At 33.6% G+C, this 26,951-nt stretch overlaps 1 protein-coding gene across 1 annotated transcript in view; it reads left to right on the top strand.

The window, feature by feature from the left end:
• The window catches only part of LOC126778176 (large neutral amino acids transporter small subunit 1), a 39,106-nt gene that overhangs the window by 4,110 nt on the left and 8,045 nt on the right, over positions 1-26,951 (top strand). The window contains exons 2-5 of the mRNA XM_050501627.1: positions 4,336-4,585; positions 17,699-17,842; positions 24,378-24,480; positions 25,306-25,431. Coding sequence (XP_050357584.1) covers positions 4,336-4,585; positions 17,699-17,842; positions 24,378-24,480; positions 25,306-25,431 — 623 coding nt within the window. The remainder of the gene's footprint in view (positions 1-4,335; positions 4,586-17,698; positions 17,843-24,377; positions 24,481-25,305; positions 25,432-26,951) is intronic.

The following is a 26,951-nucleotide window of genomic DNA, read 5'->3' as shown; positions in this document are numbered from 1 at the left end:
TTGAATTCGCATGTCGGATAAGGAGAGGGCAAAGCGAGAGCTTCGGAGTACACATACAGTGCAACATGATATATCCCACTGATATTGGTCTGGAAGTAATCGTCATTATCACGTACCCCTCTGGTACATTATTGCAGTAATTAAAATATTAAAAACTATAAAAAACTAGAAATATAGTAATTACGAATATAAATAAAGGTTTTTGATAAAAGGAAAATAAAAGAGGCAAAAAGAGTACCCCACTCTTTTTATCTCATTTATTCTCTTTTTATCTATTCTACAATAATAACAATCATCGTATAACGGAACATAATCCAATATAATATCCATATACATATTATCTATATACATATATAATTAAGTAAAAAAAATCCTTTTGATTTTGCTTTGTTTATTTTTCTTGATTTTCTTTTTCTTTTTTTTTGTGTTTGATAATTTTTGAAAAGTTTTAGTATATAATTTTATGTTTTATTTTTTATATAACTATTTGATTATTTTTTTTACATTTTTTTTCACCTATGTTTAAATTGATTTTTTATGGTTATAGTTTAAGTTTTCATTTGTATGATTCGTTTTTTGAAAATCTTAATGTTATCTAATATCATAATATTACATGTATTGCTCCGAAATAATTAATGCATGTTGAATTTGCCTTAAAAAGTCATTTAAATTAATTCATAGTGACAAAATTACTGTTTATGTATATGTAATTACCACTGGCAAATCATAAATAAATAAATAAAAAAGGTTAAAAAAATTATATTCAAACATACAAATTCATAACATCAAACATGTTTTTTTCAATTTTCAATTAATTATTACGATTTTCGACCTATGAGCGAACCTAAGTTTTATATAATACACAAGTTTTTACTGGTGGTAGAACTTTGTGCAAGCTCTTCTGGGTAGGTACCATCCACTAATCAGATATATTACCTCAAAACAGCAGTACTTGGTATTCTTGTGTTCCGGTTTCAAGGATGAGTGAGCCAGTGTAATTACAGGCACGAGACATAACATCTTAGTTCCCAAGGTCATGTAAGCGGTGGTTAACATTTCTTACAATGCCAATGTCTAAGGGCGTTGGTGAACACTTACCATCAGGAAGCCCCAATGCTCATCCGCCTTCCAATTCTATAAAAAAAAAAAAAAACATCTGCTAGTAATATTATATATTTGATTTCTGAATTGAACTTCGTATAAGTCTAGTATTTCCTCGTCTCTTTTGATATGCCTATTATACAATGCTCTGAGAGTATTGTACTCGGCGAGTTCCCAGATGTACATTGAATGGGCTTAAAGGAATCTTTGTAGGGCGATTGAGAAAGGGGTCACCCAAGGACGTCCACTCGGCCCCTCGTTATACAATCTGCATATAAATAATGAACTCTATAATTTTAACGCTTATAACTATAAATGTTTAAGTAATGAGAATTATTTTTTGTCTTATTTATGTATGTGTGAAAATTATTTTTCTTATTGTGCGAAAAACATTGTTTTCGTTCATTATCAAATATCTTCAAATTGTTATTTTTTTATTAACGTTTATAAAGTATAATTTAAATATAGAAATATTTACATTGACTAAGGTATTTTTTGTCATGACAGTAATATTTATGTATTCCTTTCAAATATAATAATAAATTAATATCCTTTATCAAATATATGATATTGAAATCTATAATTTACTTATAAATATGCATATTTTCTTTTTAGAGTGTTTTGACTCGACTAAAATCACCATTAAGTCTGTCTCATAATATCAATACAGGAACATGATGCGATATGTAGGATGAAGTCTCTTTTATGTCCGTTATTACACTGGCTCACTCACTACATGCCGGAAACTGAGAAAATAAAACATTACTGATTAACAGTAGACTTACTGATGAGGATCTGACTGAACCGATTGGGGCCATGATCACAATATCAGTTGTAGGTATCGCTATCGGGGTCATTATCACTATGTCATTTAGCATCTTAATTTATTAGAATAAATTAAAATATATTAATGTGGCTGTCTATATTTGAATTAAGAAAAATAATGCGATATCCTGCTAGCATTCTTGCCATCATTTCACGCGGTCACGATTTGTACAGTAGCTACTATTTTTTTATTCGTTTATGTATATTTAAGGCTTTAATATAAATGTTGTTTAATATATTTAAGAATCCAAATTTTACTTTTAAAGAATTAATAGGCAAATAATAACGTTTGTTAAACTAACAATAGTTTGTTAAATTCGGTGTTTTTTTACCTGATAATTATTTCGCTGTGTTTTAATTCTAGGAAACATGGCCGTAAAAAATATGTAGCTAATAAATGTTTAAAATATATATATGTTAAAAAAAAATAACACCGCGCTTTGATGTGGATATGACAAAATCACTCTTTCTTCACTGCCGAGGTGTTACGATTATGAACACAAATCACGCACTGAAAAAAATCAGGAATTAAACCCACGATATTTGGTTTAGATCTACGTGACCAATAGACGATCTCCACTAAAAATGGAATAACTTATATAAAAGGGAGGGACATTAACATAACAAGTAGGTTGCTTAATTAACTTTTGAACAAGATTTGTGTTATAGAAATTTAAGAAAAAAGTAATAGTGTTATTATCAGAATATTAAGAATAATCAAATCTCCAATAAGCCGTTGAGTTATTGAAGATGTTTAAGATAAAACTACAAATATAATATATTATGACTACATTATTTTAAACATTATGCAAATTTCTCTGTTTAGATGTCACGTTATCAGGTGTCAGAGTTCGATTCGATAACGGAATAGATTCTGTTCCTGCTACATAGTTCAGTGCACTCAGATAGCTATTATTTGACGAGCCGGTTGGCGTGGTTGGTAGATACTTGCCTTTCACGCCGAAGGCTGTGGGTTCGATTCCCACCCAGGATAGACATTTGTGTGTATGAATATATCTGTTTGTCCTGAGTCTGGGTGTAATTATCTATATAAGTATGTATTTAAAAAAGAAAAGTAGTATATGTAGTATATTAGTTGTCTGGTTTCCATAGCACAAGATCTGCTTAATTAAAAAGTATTTGAAATGACCGCAAAAGTTTCTTTTTTTAAATCCAAAAAGGAATTGTTCGTTAATTTTTTTTGTCTGCAATATGATGCTTAATGCACATACATTTTTCTTTCTTTCAGTTTCACATATTATGTCTCATTTTAATTGTTTTTAAATCTATCGTTCGTTATTTTTAAAATCTATCCGATATCCGTTCTATTCGCTTTAAAATTAATATTTATTTACTTATATACACATTTATTTTATTTCTAATTAAAGTAACAGCCTGTGAATGTCCCACTGCTGGGCTAAGGCCTCCTCTCCCATTTTTAAAGGAGCTTATTCCGCCACGCTGCTCCATTGCGGGTTGGTGGAATACACATGTGGCAGAATTTCAGTGAAATTAGACACATACAAGTTTCCTCACGATGTTTTCCTTCACCGTATAGCACGAGATGAATTATAATCAGAAATTAAGCACATAAAAATTCAGTGGTGCTTAAACGGGTTTGAACCCACGATCATCGGTTAAGATTCACACATTCTTACCGCTGGGCCATCTCAGCTTCCATTTCTAATTACAATTTATATAAATTAATGTTGAATTATATAATTTTTCTTGATAGAACTTTTGTTCAATATTTTTTTTATTCTCTTCTATATATTTGTGTTAAATTCAATTCAAATACCTGGAATTTAACGTAATCGTGCAAAAATATTCTAAACGATATAAAATCTCACGCCTTGCATTGCATTGCCTTCGCTGGTGACTTAAGAATCGGAATTCAATGGAGAAATGCTTCGAGCATTCTTGCCAAATTATAAACGTGCATCATTTATACAGTAGCATTCTTACTTTTGATCTGTTTAACTAAATAAGTTAAATTCTCAATATTTATTAATTTATTTATTTATATCGGTACACAACAGAACAATCAAGGCATACATTAAAATAATATTAATACAGCCAGTTGCTCTTTATCTTTATTATCAATAAAATTAATAAAATACTAAATTACGGTTATTAATAAATTATGGATATTAACACAACTAAATATTTTTTAAATAAATTTATCTATACATTAAATAAACAAAAATAGTTGCAAGGAAATATGTTACCCATAACTAAACGAATTATGTTTTTAATTTTAGTTTTATTATTTATAATACTAGCCGTTACTTAGTTATATAAGATGGATGCTGTGGCTTCCTATAATTAAGGGAGCACATAGATATACTAGTGTAATGTAAGTTTGTGATGTGATTTGGTGGTCATAAAAAAATTCCATTTTTTTCGCAGGTCACCAAAAAGTAAGGCTTCGGAAGAGGACTGTGACACGGAGGCTCTTAAATCAGACCCAGAACAGTCTGACAATGGTAAAGAGGGGGGCGCACTGGAAGCTAAAATGTCACTCCTTAATGGCATCACAGTTATCGTTGGTTCGATAATAGGCAGTGGAATTTTCGTATCACCGACCGGAGTTCTGAAATATACAGGATCAGTGAATGCCAGTCTAATTGTGTGGGTGGCATCGGGCGTATTCAGTATGGTAAGTGAATTATACAAATTGTATGCCAATGTTGCCTATTTTATAATAATAAGAGATCGTGACTAGTCTACTTAATATTAAATATTATATTTATACATAGGTACCTACTTTACTCAAGGCTTTCTTGTATCGAAATTTAACGAGAAATAGTCTATCGTAGAGTAGCGATCCAGAATGTAGATTATATTTAGAAAAACCGGTAAAAAACCGACAAATCAAATAGTATTTATAATATTGGTCGGCGAAAGGACAAATGGGCTTCCTCCTGATAGTGGTCAACATCGCTCTTAGAGATTGGCCCCGTAAGAAATATTAATCATTCTTTCAATCTAAGATGTTTTATCCCTTGTGCCCGTATTTACACTGACTTCTTTGCACAATGATTCTAATATTGCTGTATAGTTTGGTTCAGTAGAATATGTGATGAATCGGTGGTACCTACTCAGACGGGCACAACTTCTACTCAAAACTTTCTACGAATCACCTAATTACTCATCTTATTACTTTAATCATCATTTTAAGGTAAAACTTTGTGTTGAAAGCAAATACAGCAAAGATCTAGCTCACGTATAATTACCAGCTCCAGATAATGACAGCTGAGTAGCGGAAAAATCTAATCTTAATAACAAATTAAATCATTTTCACTGGAAATGTTACACCATAATTTCTTGATATATATTTGAATTTCAAACTCGAAGAATCATTGTTTTCGATGTCCTTGTCCTAGTTTTGCTCGGTAGCAATGTCAAGTCTTATAATTTTTACACGTAATTGCACTGACAAAACTCACACTTGTTCAAATATGTTGTAGGTCAATATTATAAAACGTTTTCTGTAAACGGTTATTGTAACGATTCGATTTCGCTTCACTAAATACACCACAAACCAAAACTATTGTGAAGCATTTTTGAAATAGCGGGTTTAAACCCATGCTAGTACTGAGTTTTCATCTGCTTAAGTTGTAGTGTTCAAGGTTTATAATTCATCTCGCGCTTGGCGTTAAATAGGCATCGTGGGGAACCTGGGGACCAATTCTACTAACAAAATGTCACTTTATCTCTAATCTAATCTAATGTCTCTTTAATTAAATTATCGACTAATGCAATAAAAGTTAACAATTACGTTTGATTTTGACATAACGGTTTGTAATATCATGTATGTTTTAACATATATTAAATACTGATGATTCAATGTTGGATCGGAATTGAATCGGGAACGTATCGTAATCGTTATAGATTAGTAGAATTCGGCCCCTGCATGTATCGGATATATAAATTATGTAATATGTGTATCCACCAAACCGATTTGGAGCAGCGTCTTGGAATAAACTTTAAAACTTAACTTGGAAGCTTTTGCCCAGAATTTTGCAGGCTATTACATTACAAAAAACATTCTATATTATATTGAAACGATTCACTCAAAATGGTCTTGAAATATTATATCAAAAAATTATAATGTAGTATTACATACAAAAAAAATAATGAGAATTTAGTACATTTATTTATATAAATATATATATATATAGTGTGGTGGATTTTAAAGAATTGGACATAGAAGACGAGTTTCAAGGACGATAAATATCGAGGAAGTACAGTTGCGAGGTCTAGACCTATATAATTAAATCCAAGGTGAAGAAGTGGGGGAATAAGTGACCCAATGACTGTAAAAAGAAAATATACCCAAATAAAATCACCTCAACCGGATGATTGTCTTTATCAAGTAATTTTTATCAACCCGTCGACGTTCTAGTCATTTGTGAAGTGTCATCGAGTATCAGACGTGAATTTCCTAACGTAATTAAACGTCACGCCTTTAAACTAACTATAAAAAAAACTAACTATATAACTAATGTCTGTTAACATTCTAAGAGGTGATAATGTTTATTTTAATTATTAATTCATCTATATATATTTAATTAATAACGTCGATAAGTTTAGTTCTTATCAGTCAAAGTCGAATATTTTTAGGTATTTTTTCTTGCGTGTCCGTTAGATATTTATTCGATAGAAGTGTAACCTTTTCTTTAATTATGAATTTCTGCAATAATTTTTATATCTATGTTTCAATCTGCCGGCTGTCACGAGATGGCTACATTATTCTTATTTTTTTTTCTCATCGATATTTTTGCAATAAAACGAATAATGCTGTTGCTGACGAGATCATGTTGGGAATGGAATACTACATTCCTAGCTCAGATCTCGTCAGTAGGGGTACGCGTAACCGTTGGTTCACTCGTGAATGTACCGATGCTGTATCATCTAAGCAGGCGGCATATCGCAGGTGGATCAACGGCTGCATTAGCGGATCATCTAACATTGACTCACTGAAAGCAAACTACAAGAAAAATTCCAAGTCCTGTAGAAAGGCATACACGAGAGCGGATGCACAACGCATTGTACAGATTGGTTATGACCTTGTTTCGCATCCTAGGGGCTCCCGTAGCTTCTGGCGTCTGACCAAGTCTGTGCAAAACAATTTCTGCCAACCTTCACTGCCACCGCTCAGAAATCCGGACGGATCGCTAGCTCACAGTCCGCAAGAGCAAGCTGATCTCCTGGCTAAACTCTTTGCCGATAATTCCGTCATCGATGATTGTAGTGCGCTGCCACCTACAATACCTTCATGTGGCCATACGATGCCTGACATCAAAATCAGGCAACGTGATGTGCGTGCGGAGCTGCAATCACTTGATGTACGGAAAGCTAGCGGTCCCGATGGAATACCAGCCATAGTGCTGAAGAAGTGCGCAGCGGAGCTGTCTCCTGTGTTAACGCGCCTGTTCCAACTTTCTCTCTCTTCGGGATGTGTGCCGGAAGCTTGGAGAAGAGCTAATGTGCAAGCGGTTCCCAAAAAAGGGGATCGGTCTGATCCGGCAAATTATCGGCCAATAGCTATCCCCTCAATACTTTGTAAGGTGATGGAACGGATTTTAAACAACCAACTGATCCATTACCTAGAAGATCACTGTCTAATTAATGATCGTCAGTACGGGTTTCGACCAAAACGGTCCACAGGTGATCTTCTAGCGTACGTAACACACCTCTGGGGTGAAGCTATCGACAAAAATGGAGAATCGTTGGATGTCAGCCTCGATATCTCCAAGGCTTTCGACAGGGTCTGGCACAACAGTCTTCTCTCCAAGCTGCCGGCATATGGTCTGCCTGCTCAGCTATGCACCTGGATTGCCAGCTTCCTACACAAGCGTAGCCTTCGTGTTTTAGTAGATGGCTGCGCTTCACAATTCTATGTAGTGAATGCTGGGGTCCCCCAGGGATCTGTGCTATCTCCCACACTCTTTCTTTTGCATATCAATGATATGCTCTCTCTTGGGAACATACATTGCTATGCAGACGATAGTACAGTGCATGGTGGATACCACGGACGCGCAGTGGCTGGGCGTGCAGAAATTGAGGAGAGGCGGAAGGATCCTGTCATTGAACTCGATAGGACATTAGAGCTCATCGCCAAATGGGGCTCTGATAATCTTGTTGAGTTTAATGCCAAGAAAACACAGGTATGCGCTCTCACAGCGAAAAAGTCAGCATTTTCCCCTCTTCCATCCCTCTGTGGTACTCCGCTGGTGATACAAAGCAAAATCCCCATGCTGGGGATTGACGTTCGCTGCGAACTTAGTCCAAGGGATTACATCGAGGCTGTTATAAAAACAGCTTCACGGAAACTCGGAGTTCTGAACAAGGTGCGGCGTTTTTTCACGCCACAACAACTGTGCCTGCTGTACAAAACACAGGTACGGTCTTGCGTGGAATATTGCTCGCACCTTTGGGATGGCTCCGCTAAGTACCTACTGGAGGCCTTGGACTGATTGCAGCGACGTGCCGTACGCATTATTGGCGACGTAAAGGTCACAAACACCCTTGAACCTTTACAATTACGTCGTGAGATAGCAGCACTGAGCGCTTTCTATCGACTGTATCACGGCGAGTGCTCTGAGGAATTATTCTCTCTAATTCCTGCTTCCCCCTTCCTTTTTAAGTCCACTCGAGCTGGTTCTGGATGTCACCGCCTAACTGTGACATCAATTCCATCGCGAACAAAGAAATTTGGCAACTCCTTTCTTTGTCGCACTTCCAAAAAATGGAATTCCTTACCAGCTCACGTGTTCCCCTCCTCTTACAACCCGGGTTCCTTCAAGCGAGGCGTGAAGAGGTATCTTGCGGGCCGGCAAGGCGAAGGCGGCTAGTGCAGAACGTTTTTCCCGTCTATACTGGCTGTCGTCGCGTTTGGACTCTACTACCACTTACCATCAGGTGGAGTAGAGTCATTTGCCCTCCCGGCAAATATAAAAAAAAAATATAATAATTTTACTTAAAATTGGCAAGGCAAGTATATCTAAATTTTCCATGTGCTTTTGTGTTTATAATTCATCTCGTGCTCGACCTTGAAGGAAAACATCGTTAGAAAATATGTATGAATGAAATGAAAATCTTACGTGTATTCACCGACACGCATGCTGCATGCAGCGCATGGGCAGCGCGGTGAAGTAAGCTGCAAACCTCCTCAAAAAGAAGAGGAGGCCTTAGCTTAGCAGTGAGGCATGTGTAGGCTGTTATTTTTACTTTTATGTTTAATAACATCTCATACTTTCTATTTAAATATCATCTTAATTAGTGATTAATGGCACTTCGATAATATCTAAAAAGAAAACTGGAAACAAAATGAGAAAATTGGAAAATATATTTTAAATGAAAGCTGGAACTTGTTAACATATAATTTAAAGTTATATTTAGTTATATTATAGAAACTTAATTCAGCAACCTCAATAGACCATCAATCTCTATCAACGAAGATCATTACGTTATTAATCTCAAATGACATATTATTTTCGCACAGTATATATAAACGCAAACCAGTCCAGTCTTTAATGATAATAAAAACAATATTTGAATAATTAATTGCAGCCGAGATGGCTCAATGGTTAGAACACATGAATCCGATAATTGCGGGTTCAAATCTCACATAAGACCACATCGTACGTCAGATGAAATTCTGCCATATGAGTGAGCTAGTTACAGGACTACTGGAGCGTGTCAGAATAAGGTCCAAGTCATATCCTGAAACGGAGAAATTTACTTTAGCAAAACGTTATTCAAATCCAATTACAATAGCCCCCCTTTTTATAGTACGGTGAAAAATGTGTTTACAAAACCGGGTATGGTTTTGTAAACACATTTCATATGATATGTATATGTAGTACTCACGGGCTGAGTGCCAGATTACCCTTTTAAGTACAGGGTACCATGAAGGTATGAAATTACTTGAACATGTTTCCATGACGCCTTGACAGAAGTCATCACACCTTTTTTTGTGCGACAGAATACTCACTAAAATCATAGGTATCAGGGGTACCCAGTCTGTTCGGTGGTAACACGCTTTCGCTTGCTTGCGTTCCTTACGTGAAACTCACCAACTTCCATAGAACCAATCGGCTTGAAGAATCACCGTGATTACGGAAACAGATACACTTAAGAAAAGAATGCGACTATAAAGTATTATAATCAGTTGTGTCAAGGCTTATTAGCAATCGCTTTCACAGATATAATCTTAATGCAATGACCTTCAAGATTTCGTTATATATGAGCCCACATATCTATAACCATTTATTTATTTTATTAAATTTAAAAATAAAATAAGCGAATATCGCACATGAGGAGGAGGAGGAGATTATTCAGTTTTTCTAAAATGGCCGACGTAGTCCGTTGTCCATTATAATTTAATTTAGACAAATTACAATCGGTTGATCGATATAGATTATAGAAGTTGAAATGCTGAAGTGCAATTTAAGAGTACCAACAAGTTACGGACGGTGTTGTTATATATATTATAAATCTATTATGTATATATATATATATTTATATTTGTATTAGAAATGAATATGCAAGATTTTATAATTAAAAACAATTACAATATTTGCATATTCAAAATAAAACGTCAAATATAATTTATTTGAACATTAGCACTTCTTATGGGAGGACATTTGACACTATCCAACTGGAAGATTTTATTACTTTATTCCCTTAATGGTATGGGACGGTAACTCTTCGTTCAACAGAAGACCCGTCTTCACGTGCTATAAATTTTGTATAATATAATCACCTAGATATGAACGGGCACTGATAATGACCTCGATGGTGAAATGTAACTCGTGTAACCTTACGGATTTCGATTGGCGAGCTATAACTCGGCCTAGTTCAAGGTTAGTCAATCTTAAAATGTTTACAGTTAGAAATATGTCATACAAGAAATATTTAAAAGACATTGTCTGTTTGTCATTGACATGTCTTTATTACTTAACCAACCATCATGAAATTTTGCGTACACGTTGTTACGGGTACAAAAGTACATAAGGTACATAGTACCTGAAACATCCAACCCCCTTATACGCGAGCAAACCAATAACTACGCGGACTAATTAGCGATATAGTTCATACATATATGTTTATGAATTTAATATCAAATCATGTTTAATAGTTGATAAAATAAATAAGGCGCTATATAAATGATACATTATGTCAATGAGCAATAATGGTGGCGATGTTATTTCCAACTTAATAACCCATTTGTTTAGTGAACTAGAAAGTTCCACCATAAATTTAACCCGAAACTATCACATCGTGTTATGTTATAAATCGTTCTGTTATGGTTAATAATTTAACTCTATTAAATACTTTTAATAATTACAATGAAGGAACAATATGAAAAATAAATATTAATACAGTCTATTGGTGAGGTGAAATATTATTCCGTATGCTGTATAAAAAAATTGAAGAGAAAATATAAAGTATATTACATTATACCTACGCCCAGATAAATATGAGGGTCAAATGACGAATATCTTTAAAGCAGCCATAGTCTAAAATAATAAAATAATCTAATCTAAGCCTTTGTTTTATAATGGCCAAAAACATTTGATAGTCAAGATGTCGCGGGCCGCAAAAAAAAAAAAAAAATTAGGTAATGATTCCTTAGGTTTCGGGATTGTTACAAATTGAATTAAGCAACTATGAACGGATTTATCACGTATATTTTAACATTTTTCTATCATTTTCTACGTTTCGAACAATTCGCAGTTTCCATGGTTACAAGCAATTGATTAATTCAAATTATGTATTTAGATCGTAATGAAATTTGAAATCTAAAATATTTGAAAATAAAGTAACACCAGGTGGGCCAATCACAAAAGCCCGGCGGGCCGCATGTTGACAGCTGCACTAGACCATTTAAACCCCATTCATAAGAAAGAAATAACAATCTGGTCAGTCCTATTATTTGTAGTTGGCAAATTGAGTAGTTTATAGTTACGCTTGTAGTTTTTGATTTATTTAAATTCTAAATGATATAATAAAATATCATTTTCGATCATAATTAGGTCATTAGATTCAGAAAACAATTTTTTATTGAGTTTCATTTAGTTTTTATTGGCCGTGCGATAATAGCACTTGATCGTATTATTGAAGGTCGGAAAGTGACTGTTTACTGTCAAACTGTATTTAATAGACTGCAGTCGTGTAAGGTCAAATACTAAAATGCATTTTAATTTTATGCACATTTCGTTCGTTTTCCATTCATAAAATGTCATTATGAAATATTGCGATTTTGTGTACAAATGTTAAAGAAGCTGATAATTTATCAATTGGTAGGGCTTTTTGCAATTTGGTAGATACCACCCACTCATCACGTATTCTACCGCCAAACAGCTATACAAGTTATTATCTTGTTCCGGTTTCATATCCTCAAGAGGAGAAGCCTTTTACCAGCGGGAAATTCACTGGCAGCTCCTGCAGGTTCGTCTGGCCTGGTATATGCGACTCGTTTAACAATTACCTACAGCATTTGCACGTGCGGTTTGGAGTTCTATATACAGTCTGATTAAAGGATTATAAAAACGCATTACAGCTTTCAATATATTCAAAAACGTATGGATTTGTAAATCATCGTAGGACTCGTAAGAATAACTTCAAATCGTGCTTATATATAACTAAGAAACAGCCTGGTCTAAAGGACCTTTGTCATAACATTAGTGCAATTAAAAAACACTCGCAGACCTGTATATTGTGGAACAACTTCGTATGAAAAAGCCTTTGTAATCACGATATGCGATTGGTAGACTGTAATTTATTTTCTTTAAGAGTGAGTATTTAAGTCCCGAGGCGCTTTTATAATGATGGAGACGGAAATCCGCTTAAAACTGAACAGTAGCTCATTTGTTATGAAATTGTATTTTGTAATACCCAATTAATTAGAGGATATCGAAAGTAATATTTTTAGATAATAGATTGTTTCTAAAGTGCCTCATTAGTTACATAAGTTGATTTTATTTAAATAAATTCGTATTATAAAGAGGAATACACTTTTATGAACTTAAAAATATTTTTATAGTAGTAACAGCCTGTGAATGTTCCACTGCTGGGCAAAGGAGTCCTCGTTTTTATTTTGATTTTTTCAGGAGTAGGTTTGGATCTTATTCCACCACGCTACTCCAATGCGGCTTGGTGGAATACACATATGGCAGAATTTCAGTGAAATTAGACTTAGATTTTTTCCTTCACCGTCAAGCACGAGATGGATTTTAAACATAAATTAAGCACATGAAAAAATGGTGCTTGCCCGGGCTTAAATCCACGTTCATCGGTTAAGATTCACGCGTTCTTACCACTTGGCCATCTCGGCTAAACGTTTTTGACAATTATCCTGAAAATTTGGAATGCCATATTTTGCCCTCACTTCTCTGATGTTTAGAATGCAAGAAATAAACACTCCTTACATCGTCAATGCGTCGTCAACTTAGTTATCTAATGTTATATCCTGCAATTACTATGACTCACTCTTCCATCTTCTTTACTGAGTTTTGATGTTTGGCGATAGAGTAATTGACCACCCATTCAGAGTACGTCCAGATATCATCATCGGTTCTGAAGAAAACTTAATAAAAAAAAAGAAATTTCCAAAATCAATATTAAATATTCCAACATTTACAGCCTAAGTCTTTACAGCCAGAATCGCGTCATTTAAATTCAAAACGTTGCGATAAAAAATTAAGATCGAAATTGTCCTTAGGAAATACTTAAAAAAACATTGTAAACAAATAACAATTATGCAGTGTTTATTCAATTGTGTGTAATTCAATATGACCTCAAACATTTGATATTAGATCGAAGGTGAGGGATAGCGTCTTTGATTGCGTCAATTGTATAAAATGAAACGTTTACACAGCTTTTAAATTAAATAAACAATAGATTTAAAAAATACGCTTTAATATTTTTAAGCTAAAAATCTTTAAAAAATCCTATTTTTTTATATTATAGGTAGGCGGACGAGCATATAGGCCACCTCTGATAAGTTGTCAAATGTTAGCCACCCCCTACATCGCCAATGCGCCACCAACCTTGGGAACTAAGATGTTATGTCCCTTGTGCCTGTAATTACAGTGGCTCACTCACCCTTCAAACCGGAACACAACAATACCAAGTACTGCTGTTTTGCGGTAGAATATCTGATAAATGAGTGGTACAGACGAGCTTGCACAAAGCTCTACCACCGGTGAAAATATATTTAATTACAAATAAAAATTAAAAATGGCTATGTACCAATTATTACCGCGTGGAATGGTAGAAACAATGCTAGCAGCATCACTTATTTCAATCGCAATTCTGATCCGGGGGCGAATTATTTATTTATGTACTTATCGGAAAAGAGTGCTGAGTTTATTGTCGGTTCTTCACGGAAAATTTACATTCAGAACTGGTGGTAGTTTTGCATTTAAATCAATCTTGCAACATTCCTTTTCAAAGGAGCTTTTATATACATGTATATTAAATAGGAATATTTTGATTTTGAATAAAACTCATATAGAAACGTCCGAAAACTCTTCATCATCACCAGGTCCATCAAGTCGTAATCGTGAACGCGTCTGAAACGTGGATGGGTTATATATAAAATTTATTTGTTAGATTTAAAAATATAACTATACAGAAAATATTATAAATAGATTGCGGCAATGCTTGGCGATTAATCACAAACAATTTTATCATTATATAATTATTATAACCAAAGCGTAAGTTACATCATATGTAACTTACGCTTATCTTGTCATTGAACTCAATAGGACGTTAGAGCTCATCGCCAAATGGGGTTCTGATAATCTTGTTGAGTTTAATGCCAAGAAAACACAGGTATGCGCTCTCACAGCGAAAAAGTCACCATTTTACCCTCATCCCTTTCTCTGTGGCATACCGCTGATGATACAAACCAAAATCGCCATGCTGGGGATGGACGTTCGCTGCGACCTTAGTCCAAGGGATTACATCGAGGCTATTATAAAAACAGCTTCACTGAAACTCGGAGTTCTGTACAATTGCGTCGCGAGATAGCAGCACTGAGCGCTTTCTATCGACTGTATCACGGCGAGTACTCTGAGGAATTATTCTCTCTAATTCCTGCTTCCCCCTTCCTTTTTAAGTCCACGCGAGCTGGTTCTCGATGTCACCGCCTAACTGTGACATCAATTCCATCGCGCACAAAGAAATTTGGCAACTCCTTTCTTTGTCGCACTACCAAAAAATGGAATTCCTTACCAGCTCACGTGTTCCCCTCCTCTTACAACCCGGGTTCCTTCAAACGAGGCGTGAAGAGGCATCTTGCGTGCCGGCAAGGCGGTGACGGCTAGTACAGAACATTCTTCCCGACTGTACTGGCCGTCGTCGCGTTTGGACTCTACTACCACTTACTATCAGGTGGAGTAGAGTCATTTGCCATCCCGGACATATATAAAAAAAAAACTTACATTAAATTCTTCAATACCAAAATTAGGTTTGTATTATTTGTAGCTATTCTTGTGGTTTGATTATACAGCCGCAAATCAGGTCGTGCCAATAAAAAATATTGGATATTTCTGTCAAGAATTAACCCATAAGAACTCGAAGCTTGGCTTTAAAGATTATGTCATAAAAACTTCTCATACTTGGCCTGAATTCTCTTTAATTGTGTTGGATTATATATCTTACTAGTAGTAATTATTATAACCAAAGCGTAAGTTACATCATATGTAATTTACATTAAAGTCTTCAATACCAATTGCCATGTTCAGGGTTAAAGGGTGAATAAGAGTGTACGAGTGTAAAAACTACTTGTTTTTTATTTCAATAGGGAACATGACCATTTATCATCATGCACGTCCTTATACCTTCCTTAAAAAAAAAAAGTCAAACGATCAATGCCAAATGGCTGGAATTCAAAGCATCGTAGTGATTTAAGTAAAAAAAAATTAAGGTCTAACATTTAGTTAAGGTCTAATGAAGCGAACGCGTCACATCTTTTATCTCATTATTATATATTTAAATTATCGGTAAATAATAAAATTAATACAAATAGCTTTATCAGTCGAAAGATAACAAGAACAAGAGATGAAATAAATATGATGTTTATTAATTTAATTAATAATGACATTTGGAAATGATTTAGTAATAGAAATTGAATTTGTAGAACGACCAGGGCCGAATTTTTAGGGACCAAAAAGGAGTTTTCAAGTAAATTTAACACTTATTTTCAGTCAGTTTCAATTATTTATTATGAAACAAATTATTTTTTGTAACAAATATAATTTATTTAGATATATTATACATAATTGTAAATACTTAAATATTACTTTTAACTTGATTACTCGTCGATCTGTTGTGGGGGTCTCTCTTGTGGAGGACTCCTGGATTTTAGGCCCGAAAGCCTTTAATTCTTCCCTTACCCTAGCCACGACCATTGGTATATACAATAATTAAATTAATAATATATCATATATATACAGGCAGGCTTCCGCATTACGTGCTTCCTTCTGCTGACTTCACAAGACCACTGTCAATGATAATTTCTTGATAGAAAAATCCTAATACTTTTTGGATTATAAAAATAAAATACTTCAAACATAAACGTTACTACGTTAATGTATATTAATTTTGTGTTTAGCCTACTAATTGAAATTTCAAAGTTGTTTGAGAAATATGGGGGCACATTGTGTTTTAAAATACAAATTTGAAATCAAAGATTAAAATTAAGGTTGTATTTTATTAATTGCTAGATTATAGATTCAGGTCGTGCCAATGAAAAATATTGGATTTGTCTGTCAAGAATTTACTCATAAGAACTCGAAGCTTGGCAATTGACAGTATTTACTACAATGCTTTAAAGATGATGTCATTAAAACTTTCATACTTGGCCTGAACTCTAATCGTGTTGGATTGTCGTTCAGTGATTGAAACGAGAATCGAAGCATTCTCGGTAGTGTGCATTAGCGCACACTTGTGCCCTATATCTCTGTGTATTTGTCTAGTCTCCTTTGTGAATGGCCGCGTGGCCGATATTGATCAGAAGGGCGTTATCGTCATCACCTTGGTCTTAAAAGAGATGGCAAATTTTTTGACAAATTAGGTTATAGATTTAAAGGAATCGGTTCCAACGGGTAACATATTATAATCAAATAAAACTAAAAATATCTTGGTGATATAAATTTTACAATTAATACTTGTTATGTACTGTTTTTGTAGTAAAGACCAATTAACTAAAATTTATAGATGACAAAGTTTATCACTATTTATATAATAGGAATAAAAACGATAATATTAATGTAAAGCAAATATCACATGACTGATGAATATTATTAACAGATATCGATAGCATATGACAATAATTTAAAAAAAATGTTTAGTTATTTTTATTCATACTCAAAACTAGATAGTTTGTATCTCCCAAAGACTCATGTAAAAAGACTGTTGGAATCTTCAAGGATAAATGGGTCGCCTGATGTTAAGTGGTCACCGCCTTTCATGGACATTGGTATGGTGGTATCTAACTACAGGTAAATCAGCTTGGAAACGTTTTTGTCTTTGTAGTAGTGTAATACATACAGCGACTAAATTCGAAATGAACTAGTTTGCTCTAGTTACGATTTGCCTCGAATTCTGGCAATAGTAATGTGTGTGCTTGATCATTATTCCTTGGTAATCCTCTTGAATTAAGCATAATATAAGCCTTATATTAGGAGATATTTTAATGACTAAGTTTAGAAATAACTTTATATAACTCTAAATTATTATTTTCTTTTCACAGGTAGGCGCTTACTGCTACGCTGAATTGGGTACAATGATTCGTCTCAGTGGCGCTGACTACGCTTACATCATGCAGACATTCGGCCCGTTCGCTGCTTTCATCCGTTTGTGGATAGAATGCATGATCGTCCGACCTTGTTCTCAGGTAACTCCAGAAGATTTGCAAGCTTTTATTTTACCTTTTTTAGTATGTGTGGGTAATTGCGATTAAAATTTAAACAAGTTCCCCACAACCGATTGAGCTGAAATGTAGCACATATTTTTGGTGCTGGTAACAATAGAATTTAGTTCATGTACAATTATTATTTTTTTCTTTAATAATAGTTTTTTCTTTAATTTTTTGTCGAATTTTTCAAGTAGTACTTACTATCTACTAATCCTTATTTGGTCGTAGCCATTTTAACCGACTTCCAAATAGGAAAATTTTCTGTTTCCCCGTATGTTTGTGTGTGTGCGAATGGATTTTGCAATCGATATTTATGTCTCTTTTACTAAAGTAGTCAGTCTTAATATTTACTTCGTTAGGATACATTTGACTCATAAAAAAAGTAATTATATGCGAATAAGTAAAAAATGATTACAGGACTTTAACATAGACTTGTTTAAAAATCAAATTATTTATTTAATGAGCGATACGAAATTGTCCTTGCGCTCTTATAACCTTAAACAGTCTTATCTTAAGGAGAAGTTTCTTATATACAAGTATTAAGTTTCCAGCATATAAATAATAATTAAATTGAAATTGATAATAATATATTTCATTATAGTATTGCATTTACATTTTATTAAATATAAAGTAAAGTGAACGACACACACGGATCTCTTTAAATAATAAATAATATGGGTATTACGACCAGAACAAATATCACATTAAGCACGTTTAACTGTCGCTCTATTAAAAGATCTGTCGAACAAGTAAGAGACTTGTCCAACAATAATAAAGTAAGAAATTTGTAAATTTTATTTTTGTATCTCAATTATATGGACCTTTGTTGTCTGAGAATGATTATTATTATTATTATTATTAATAAAGTAACTGCCATAAATATCCCAAAACTGGGCTAAAACCTCCTCTCCTCTTCAGTAGGAGATGTGGTTATGGAGCTTCTAAAGCCATGGTGCTCCAACGCTGATTGGTGGATGCATTTATGACAGAATTTTATTGGACACATCCAGGTTTCCTCACGATGTTTTCCTTCACGGCCAAGAACGAGATGAAGATGAAGATGAGATGCTACATAAAAGCTCAGTGGTGCTTGAAAACAAAATCCTCTGTGTCCAAGATTCGATTTGAATACTTATAATTTTGTAATTTCGTAAATCGTGAGTTCGAACCGAGCAATGATTTTAAACGTGTCTAATTTTTAGTTGTTCTAAATGTCTTTATTATACAATACTAATCATACGAGCAGTAGGAATAATTATATATGAAAAAGAAATGTATATAAAAGTGTATTAATCCAAAAACAGGTCTTTCCCAGCCAATATTTGAGATGTCGAGAAGAGAATTATTACAGTAACAGTAACAGCCTGCGAATGTCCCACTGCTATCTCCCTTTTTGACGAAAAGGTTTAGAGCTTATTCCACCACGCTACTCCAATGCGGGTTGGTGGAGCACACATGTGACAGAATTTCAGTGAAATTCGACACATGCCGGTTTCCTCACGTTTTCCTTCACCGTCAAGCACGAGATGAATTATAATAACAAATTAAGCACATGATGTGCGTGCCCGGGTTTGAACCCACGATCATCGATTAAGATTCACGCGTTATTACCACTGATCCATCACGGCTTTTAAGAATTATTTACAAAGTGAATATTATTAACAATGTGGAAACGTCCGCTAGATGTGATACATCAAATTCGTTGGTTATGAACAGAATTTATAATTAAAAAAAAACCAATATATATTGACAATATATATGTTAATGACCATAGTCATTACCATTTTAATACAGTAACGATATTTGTTTAATTTTTTTTCTATATATGGAATAGTAAAGCGGACGTGCATGTGGGCCACCTGATGGTAAGTGGTCACCAACGCCCATAGACATTATAATAATAATAATAATATCCTGGGACATTTTTCAAACACGGCCATCTGATCCCAAATTAAGCTTGGACAAAGCTTGTGCTATGGAAACCAGACAACTGATATACTACATATACTACTTTTTTTTGTAAATACATACTTATATAGATAATTACACCCAGACTCAGGACAAATATACATGTTCATGCACACAAATGGGTCCTGGGTGGGAATCGAACCCACAACCTTCGGCGTGAAAGGCGAGTGTTCTACCAACCACGCCAACCGGCTCGTCGTCATTGGCATTGTAAGAAATGTTAACCATCGCTTACATCACCAATGCGCCACCAACCTTGGGAACTAAGATGTTATGTTGTGCCTGTAATTACACTGGCTCACTCATCCTTCAAACCGAAACACAACAATACCAAGTACTGCTGTTTTGCGGTAGAATATCTGATGAGTGGGTGGTACCTACCCAGACGAGCTTGCACAAAGCTCTACCACCAGTAAATAATATTCTGTATAAAATTCGCAACTCGTTACAGAATACGTTCGTCCAATGTCAGAAAGTGATATGCGACATTGACTATAATAATAACATTTAAAAACACGCAAATAATTGCGTTATAACTCACGTATATCTTCAATATTTCATAAGCGAGATACGAAGTGAGTTCTTACAGATGTTGCCAACAATGCGACAGAGAATAAAATTAGAGAGTACGTCTGTCCTTTTTCATTCTCCTAAGAAATTTCACTCTTTCTAAGCCATTAACGTTACGTAGTACTTTACGTAGCTCACTCAAAAGTGCCGAGAGCAAGCCAACTTAACGCTCAACTAAAGTGCACGCTGTTAAAAGCGTGACATACCTTATTGTATATAACAGTTAGAATATTATTGCTTAATTTCTACGGTTGCTATCTAAAAATATAGCTATGGAATTTGATAACGTATATTTTTTTATACAGACATTCTTTATGTAAAAATCTAAAGCTGACAATTGAAAAAAATTCAAAGAAGTCAGCATCAATTTATTTGAAAACCAAAAATGAATCGTTAGAGGAGAAGACCATTGTCAATTTTCTATATTTATAAACTTGACGCCCTAAAGAACATATGTATAATTAACCTCCTCATTTAGAAATATTCGGATGTAAAGACAAATTATATATTAAATTATATATATATATATATATATATATATATATATATATATATAAATATATATATATATATATATATATATATATAGACAATATACCCGAATATTTCTAAATGAGGAGGTTAATAATAGCTACTGTATACTTACTTATATATATATATATATATAAGTAAGTAGACAGTAGCGTTGTCATTATAAAACGGACTATCTAAATATTTTACTTATAATCTTTGTTAAGCGGGCGATTAGTTTAGCAATGCTGCGTCTTTTTCTATCGAATGGCAAATTATTTACTAAATAATTTAAAGATATACATGAACTACATGCTTGATAGCAAATTTTAATTAGGAAAATTTAATTTTAATTTAATTGGGACGATTAAATAAACTCTTGGAGGCACGTTGATAGTTACGCCCACGGACCTAAGCCTGAACAAATATATATTCACGATCAAATATTTTCGATTGCACACCACAGTCACGTTTGATATCGAGGCCAGGTAAATCAATGCCTTTTAACCCCAAAAGTTTGGCTTGTATTACTAGCGAGTATAGAATGTTGCGTCATCTAAGGGCATAATCACATCAGCTAAGCTTTACAACTGTTGTAGAGTTTTATCATTGGCATTGGCTGTAGTCCAATTTCTGCAGCTAAAGCCTCACGAATTAAAATGATACAAGTTAATTAGTACCAGTACTTATTACAGTTTTATTGTCATAAAATATCAAATTATTTTGTTATTTCTTTCCACTTTCATTTTCATAAGTCAATATTACCTTTTAAATGCTTTTAAAACGGTGATAATCACTTCACACTGTATTATCCTGATATTGTCTTAACAAGTATGTTTATTTGGCGTTTCTTATATGAAACAAATGAATTCACATTGAAAAACTCGTTCATATTTTCCATCAGTTTTCTTTTATATGTTCGTTTTTTGTTTCATTTCCAAGCGAAGGTCAGAACAGAGTAGTGGATACACTACTAATTACTCCAAGCGTCTCTAAAAAGTCTATACAATCCCATTCACAATCTATTTTCATACTGTTGATCAAATTAATCAATAATATGACTTAACTATCATCATTACTGCATGAATACATTGTGTTGGATTTATGTTTTTTTTCTATTTTCAAAAATAAAATGAATGATTTGCACAATCGAGATCTTAGTTCATTTAATATTCATAATAGAACGGCAGGCGAGCAAATTGATTAAAAAATAATAAATGGTCACAAAGCAAAGAGGTAATTATAATATTGCATCGTGTCCCTGTATAAAAGTCACCGCAATTCACTACATAAAAAAAAACAATTGGACAAGTAAAAACTCGCCGGAGTTTGTTGCCCCGCAGCGATTTTGTACTCTCTTAGTTAAAGACGTCATTAACACAAAGGAATTGTTCTGAATTGTTTGGTAGAAGTGCTAATTATCAGTTCGTTCCTTAACAAATGTCGTAGAAAATTACAAATGAATACAAATATTTTTAAGCAATAAATGTTATCGTTGGTACTTGATACTTGCCTTTCACGCCGAAGGTTGTGAGTTCGATTCCCAACCTGGACAGACATTTGTGTGCAGGAACATGTCTGTTTGTCCTGAGTCAGGGTGTAATTATCTATATAAGTATGTATTTACAAAAGAAAAGTAGTATACGTAGTATATCAGTTGTCTGGTTTCCATAGTACAAGCTTTGCTTAATTTGGGATCAGATGGCCGTGTGTGAATAATGTCCAAGGATATTATTATTATATTATTATTAAAGTAAAAGTAATTATCGTCAATTAAGTGTATAATGCGCTTAGACAATCTCAGCTTGACCTATTATCATTCAATACTAATCACCAATATGGCGTCATGTACATACAATAAGTAGGTTATAACACTATTTATATAATCTCTCATATCTATTAAAATATATAAACAAAAGTCCAAAGCCATGAAAATTTATACTATAGAACAAAATTCAGTTTCTGTATATATAGTATTTTTTTTTTATAGAATAGGAAGGTGGACGAGCATATGGGCCACCTGATGGTAAGTGGTCACCAAACGCCCTTAGACATTGGCATTGTAAGAAATGTCAACCATCGCTTATAGCCAATGCGCCACCAACCTTGGGAACTAAGATTTTATGTCCCTTGTGCCTGTAATTACACTGTTTTGTATCTAGAACTGTTTTCAATAAAGACGGTTAAAGCGCAATTTATCGTGATAAATATATATTTACTTGTATAATAAAGACACACGAGGCGTATAAAGCTAAGAAAACTGGCGTGCCATATTGCTTCTTCGCCTACATTTGTTCCTTAACGGGATTATTCTCATTGGCGCCCGATGTGGGACAATTTGAACAATATTGTATCCAATGAAGTAGAATAGATATGTACTTTGTTTTTTAGAGACGTACGCTTGAAAAAATACGAATTCTATAAATAAATTCGTATAACAATTTGGCTAAATATTATTAACAAACTTGGCATGCAATGTAAAAGGAATAAAGCGCTCGTATATAGCGTGATATAGGGATTAAAAAAGAAAACAATAAATCATTGATAATTTGTAGCCGTAGCGACTATTTCTTCGGTAATAAAAGAAACCAAGTGGACTTTACAATCCGTATAATTGATTACTAATTATAAAGAGAAGAACACAATGAATATTTTTTTAAGAGGAATCATGTATATCTCTTTCTCCTCTTATAATTCGGTGTTTAAAAAATCATCTATAGTCGATTCCAATGGGAGGGGGAATAAAGATAAATAAAAAACTTTGACGTCGAAAAGATATGACATAAGTGGTCGATCTGTGTTATTTGTGAAAATATTTCGTTTTGAATGTCACCGAAACAGCCTGTGAATATCCCACAGCTGGGCTAAAGGCCTCCTCTCCTCATTTTAAGGAGAAGGTTTGGAGCTTATTCCACCACGCTGCTCCAATGCGGGTTAGTGGAATACACATGTGGCAGAATTTCAGTGAAATTAGACACATGCAGGTTTCCTCACGATGTTTTCCTTCACCGTAAAGCACGAGATGAATTATAATCACAAATTAAGCACATGAAAATTCAGTGGTGCTTGCCCGGGTTTGAACCCACGATCATCGGTTAAGATTCACGCGTTCTTACCACTGGGCCATCTCGGCTTTTTAATTGTGAATTTGAATGTCAACGAACTTGTTATTGGAACTTCGGAAGTAAAATTAAAGTGTAAAATTAAAGTAAAGCTATTACTTATAATATAGCATATCAGATATAATATGTTAAGTTAAGGTTTAATTATCTTACTCGTCCTGTTATTGGAATATTATAGACGTAACTCCATATAAAATCAGAACAAATCATAGTTATTTAACATATACAATATAACACAATTAGCAAATATATATATTTTTATCTGGGGTGACGTATCAATCAATCAAAGCTCTCTAGTCAATAGTCAGTGAGGAAATCAATTCATTCATATTTCTATTCAACAGGCTATCGTTGCGTTGACGTTCAGTGTGTACGTGCTGAAGCCGATATTCCCCGAGTGTGATCCTCCGGAAGATGCCACCCGATTATTGGCTGCTTGTTGCATTCGTAAGTTCAATCGTTCACATCTCTTTAACTGTATTTAATGAAAAATCCTGTAACATTGAGATTGTTGTTTTATGTATATTTTTTATTTTATTTTTATTATAATTGGGAAACATAAAGTACACACCACATACATTATACAACAATTAACTCGTTCACACACCAATCAAGTTTCCACTTAAAACTAATTCATGTATGACAGTAAACAAGCAATTTTGTAAATTATAAATAATCATTATGAAGATTCAAACAGTTAACAAACAACAAATAAATAAAATAAAAACATTGACTAAGTTGAGAAATGCACACAAACTCTTTTTTAAATGTATTGAGCGTACAAGAAAACATGTCCAAGTCATTAAACTTCCTATTGTAGCTCTTACAAGAGCGATATATAAATTCGTTTAATTTTAATTGGTTCGAGTGGAGGGTAAGTGGATTAAAGCACTATTGCGTGTGTTCACTTTTTTACATCTAAAGTGAATTTTGCTTAAAAGATTATTTCTTTTTTTATTTTTCTCGAAATTTCTCTAATTTTTCAATTGCAAACGTTATATTTGGTGTGTTAAAAGTTAATCGGTGAACATCTCTCATTCTGCACCATGGTTTTGACGTTTGAAAGAAGAAGACAAAGCATAATTTAACTAATCACCATCAAAAAAACATATACAGATAAAACCATTAAAAATTACATAACAATACAATATTAATAAGTTAGTCATTACTATTTACTCAAATTATTCTACGATTTTTGTTTATTATTGTTTTTCATATAATTCAGTAGATGATAAAAGCCCATTATGACAAAATTCCATTTATTATCCCCAGTTCTGCTAACATTTGTGAACTGCTGGTCGGTGAAGGCAGCTACCCGGGTGCAGGATTGGTTTACATATGCCAAGCTACTGGCTTTGTTCATCATCATCGCCGCTGGTATCTACCAACTTTGCAGAGGTAAGTTATATTCTGTTGTAATGTATAAGAACTTAAATGACTTCATTGTCTAACTCGTCTCTTATTTTTAACTTCAATATTGTTAACAACTTTATTTAAAAATAAATTTCTTGCTTGTAAATGTCCCACTGCTGGGCTAAGGCTCTCCTTTTGAGGCGAATGTTTGATGCTTATTCCACGCTGCTCGCAAGCGAGTAGGACGAGATGAATAATGAACACAAATTAAGCTTATAAAAATTCAATGGGGCTTGCCTGAGTTCGAACACGCAATCATCAAGTTAAGGCGTGTTCTACCAAACCACTGGACCTTGGTCACTGGTCTTGGTTCTTATATTTATATTATTTATTTATTAATGATTCACAAAAAGATTATAGACTAATCTAATAAACTAAATAAATAAAAATAAATAGTACAATTTTAAGTTAGAATAATAAAGTATATAAAGCAATTAAAATAAAACGTAACAGATGTTTTATAAAAACAAAAACAGTATAATTGCAGAAAGTAAATTCAAAAGTTTTTTTATTATATAAGTTTAAGTAATTAGCAATATTTCGTTCTGAATTATTTATTAAGCCTATTCAATTATTTCTTCACGCCTCAGACCTTCCCTAGATTGTGTAATACGGTGGTAATCCAAAAATATTACGAAATTTATAATGCTTTGATTATTTTGACTTTTATTACGGAAAAAAATGACGTATACAAAATCGTAGAGAACAGCGACTTATTAAAAAAACATCTAATTTTCATAACATTTTCAAAATCTCATTCTAAGTAGAGCATACTCCGTATACTTTGTCGTTGGTCGATTGTAATAATTAAATAATAAATCTACTGACGGAAGCACCACCTGTTTTGTTGGTGATTTTATGTCGCATAATATATTTAAAGTCTCATGGAGCAGTTAACGATTTATTCAGAACTTAAAAAGGCTTTTAGTATAAATGTTGCTTAAGGGGGTAATTAGATAAACAATGCTGTCTTATTTTTTCGTATATCAAACCAATTACGACAGAAAGAGATAGTGTTTAACTAAACATCTTCATAACATCGTTTACAATTAATACAGGCGTGAGTACATAAAAACAATAAACAAAAAAAAAATTACTTGTCTTTGAGTCAAAGATTTTGATCATATGGGTACTGGCAAATGGACCTGATGTTAAGTGGTCACTACAGCCCCTAGACATTGACATTGTAATAATCTAAGATGTATGTCCCTTATGCCTTTAGTTACGCTGCCTCGTTCATCCTTTAAGCCGGAACACAACAATACTGCTGCCTCATTCATCCTTCAAATCGGAACACAAAATTACTGCTGCTTTGCGGCAGAATATCTAATGTGTTTTTAGTATCTACCCAGATAAACTTGTACAAAGCCCTACCACCAAGTATCATAAGATTTTATAGTATGAATGAATAAAATAAATAATTATGGGAAAGGGGGTAACTATTTGTAAAACAAAAATTATGAATTATAAAAACAAAACTATGCCAGCCCACATCTAAAACAGAC

This window comes from Nymphalis io, chromosome 25 (genome assembly GCF_905147045.1).
Source record: "Nymphalis io chromosome 25, ilAglIoxx1.1, whole genome shotgun sequence".
Lineage (NCBI taxonomy): Eukaryota > Metazoa > Arthropoda > Insecta > Lepidoptera > Nymphalidae > Nymphalis > Nymphalis io.
Note: the sequence above shows the minus strand (reverse complement) of the source record. Positions and strands in the feature narration are given on the sequence as shown.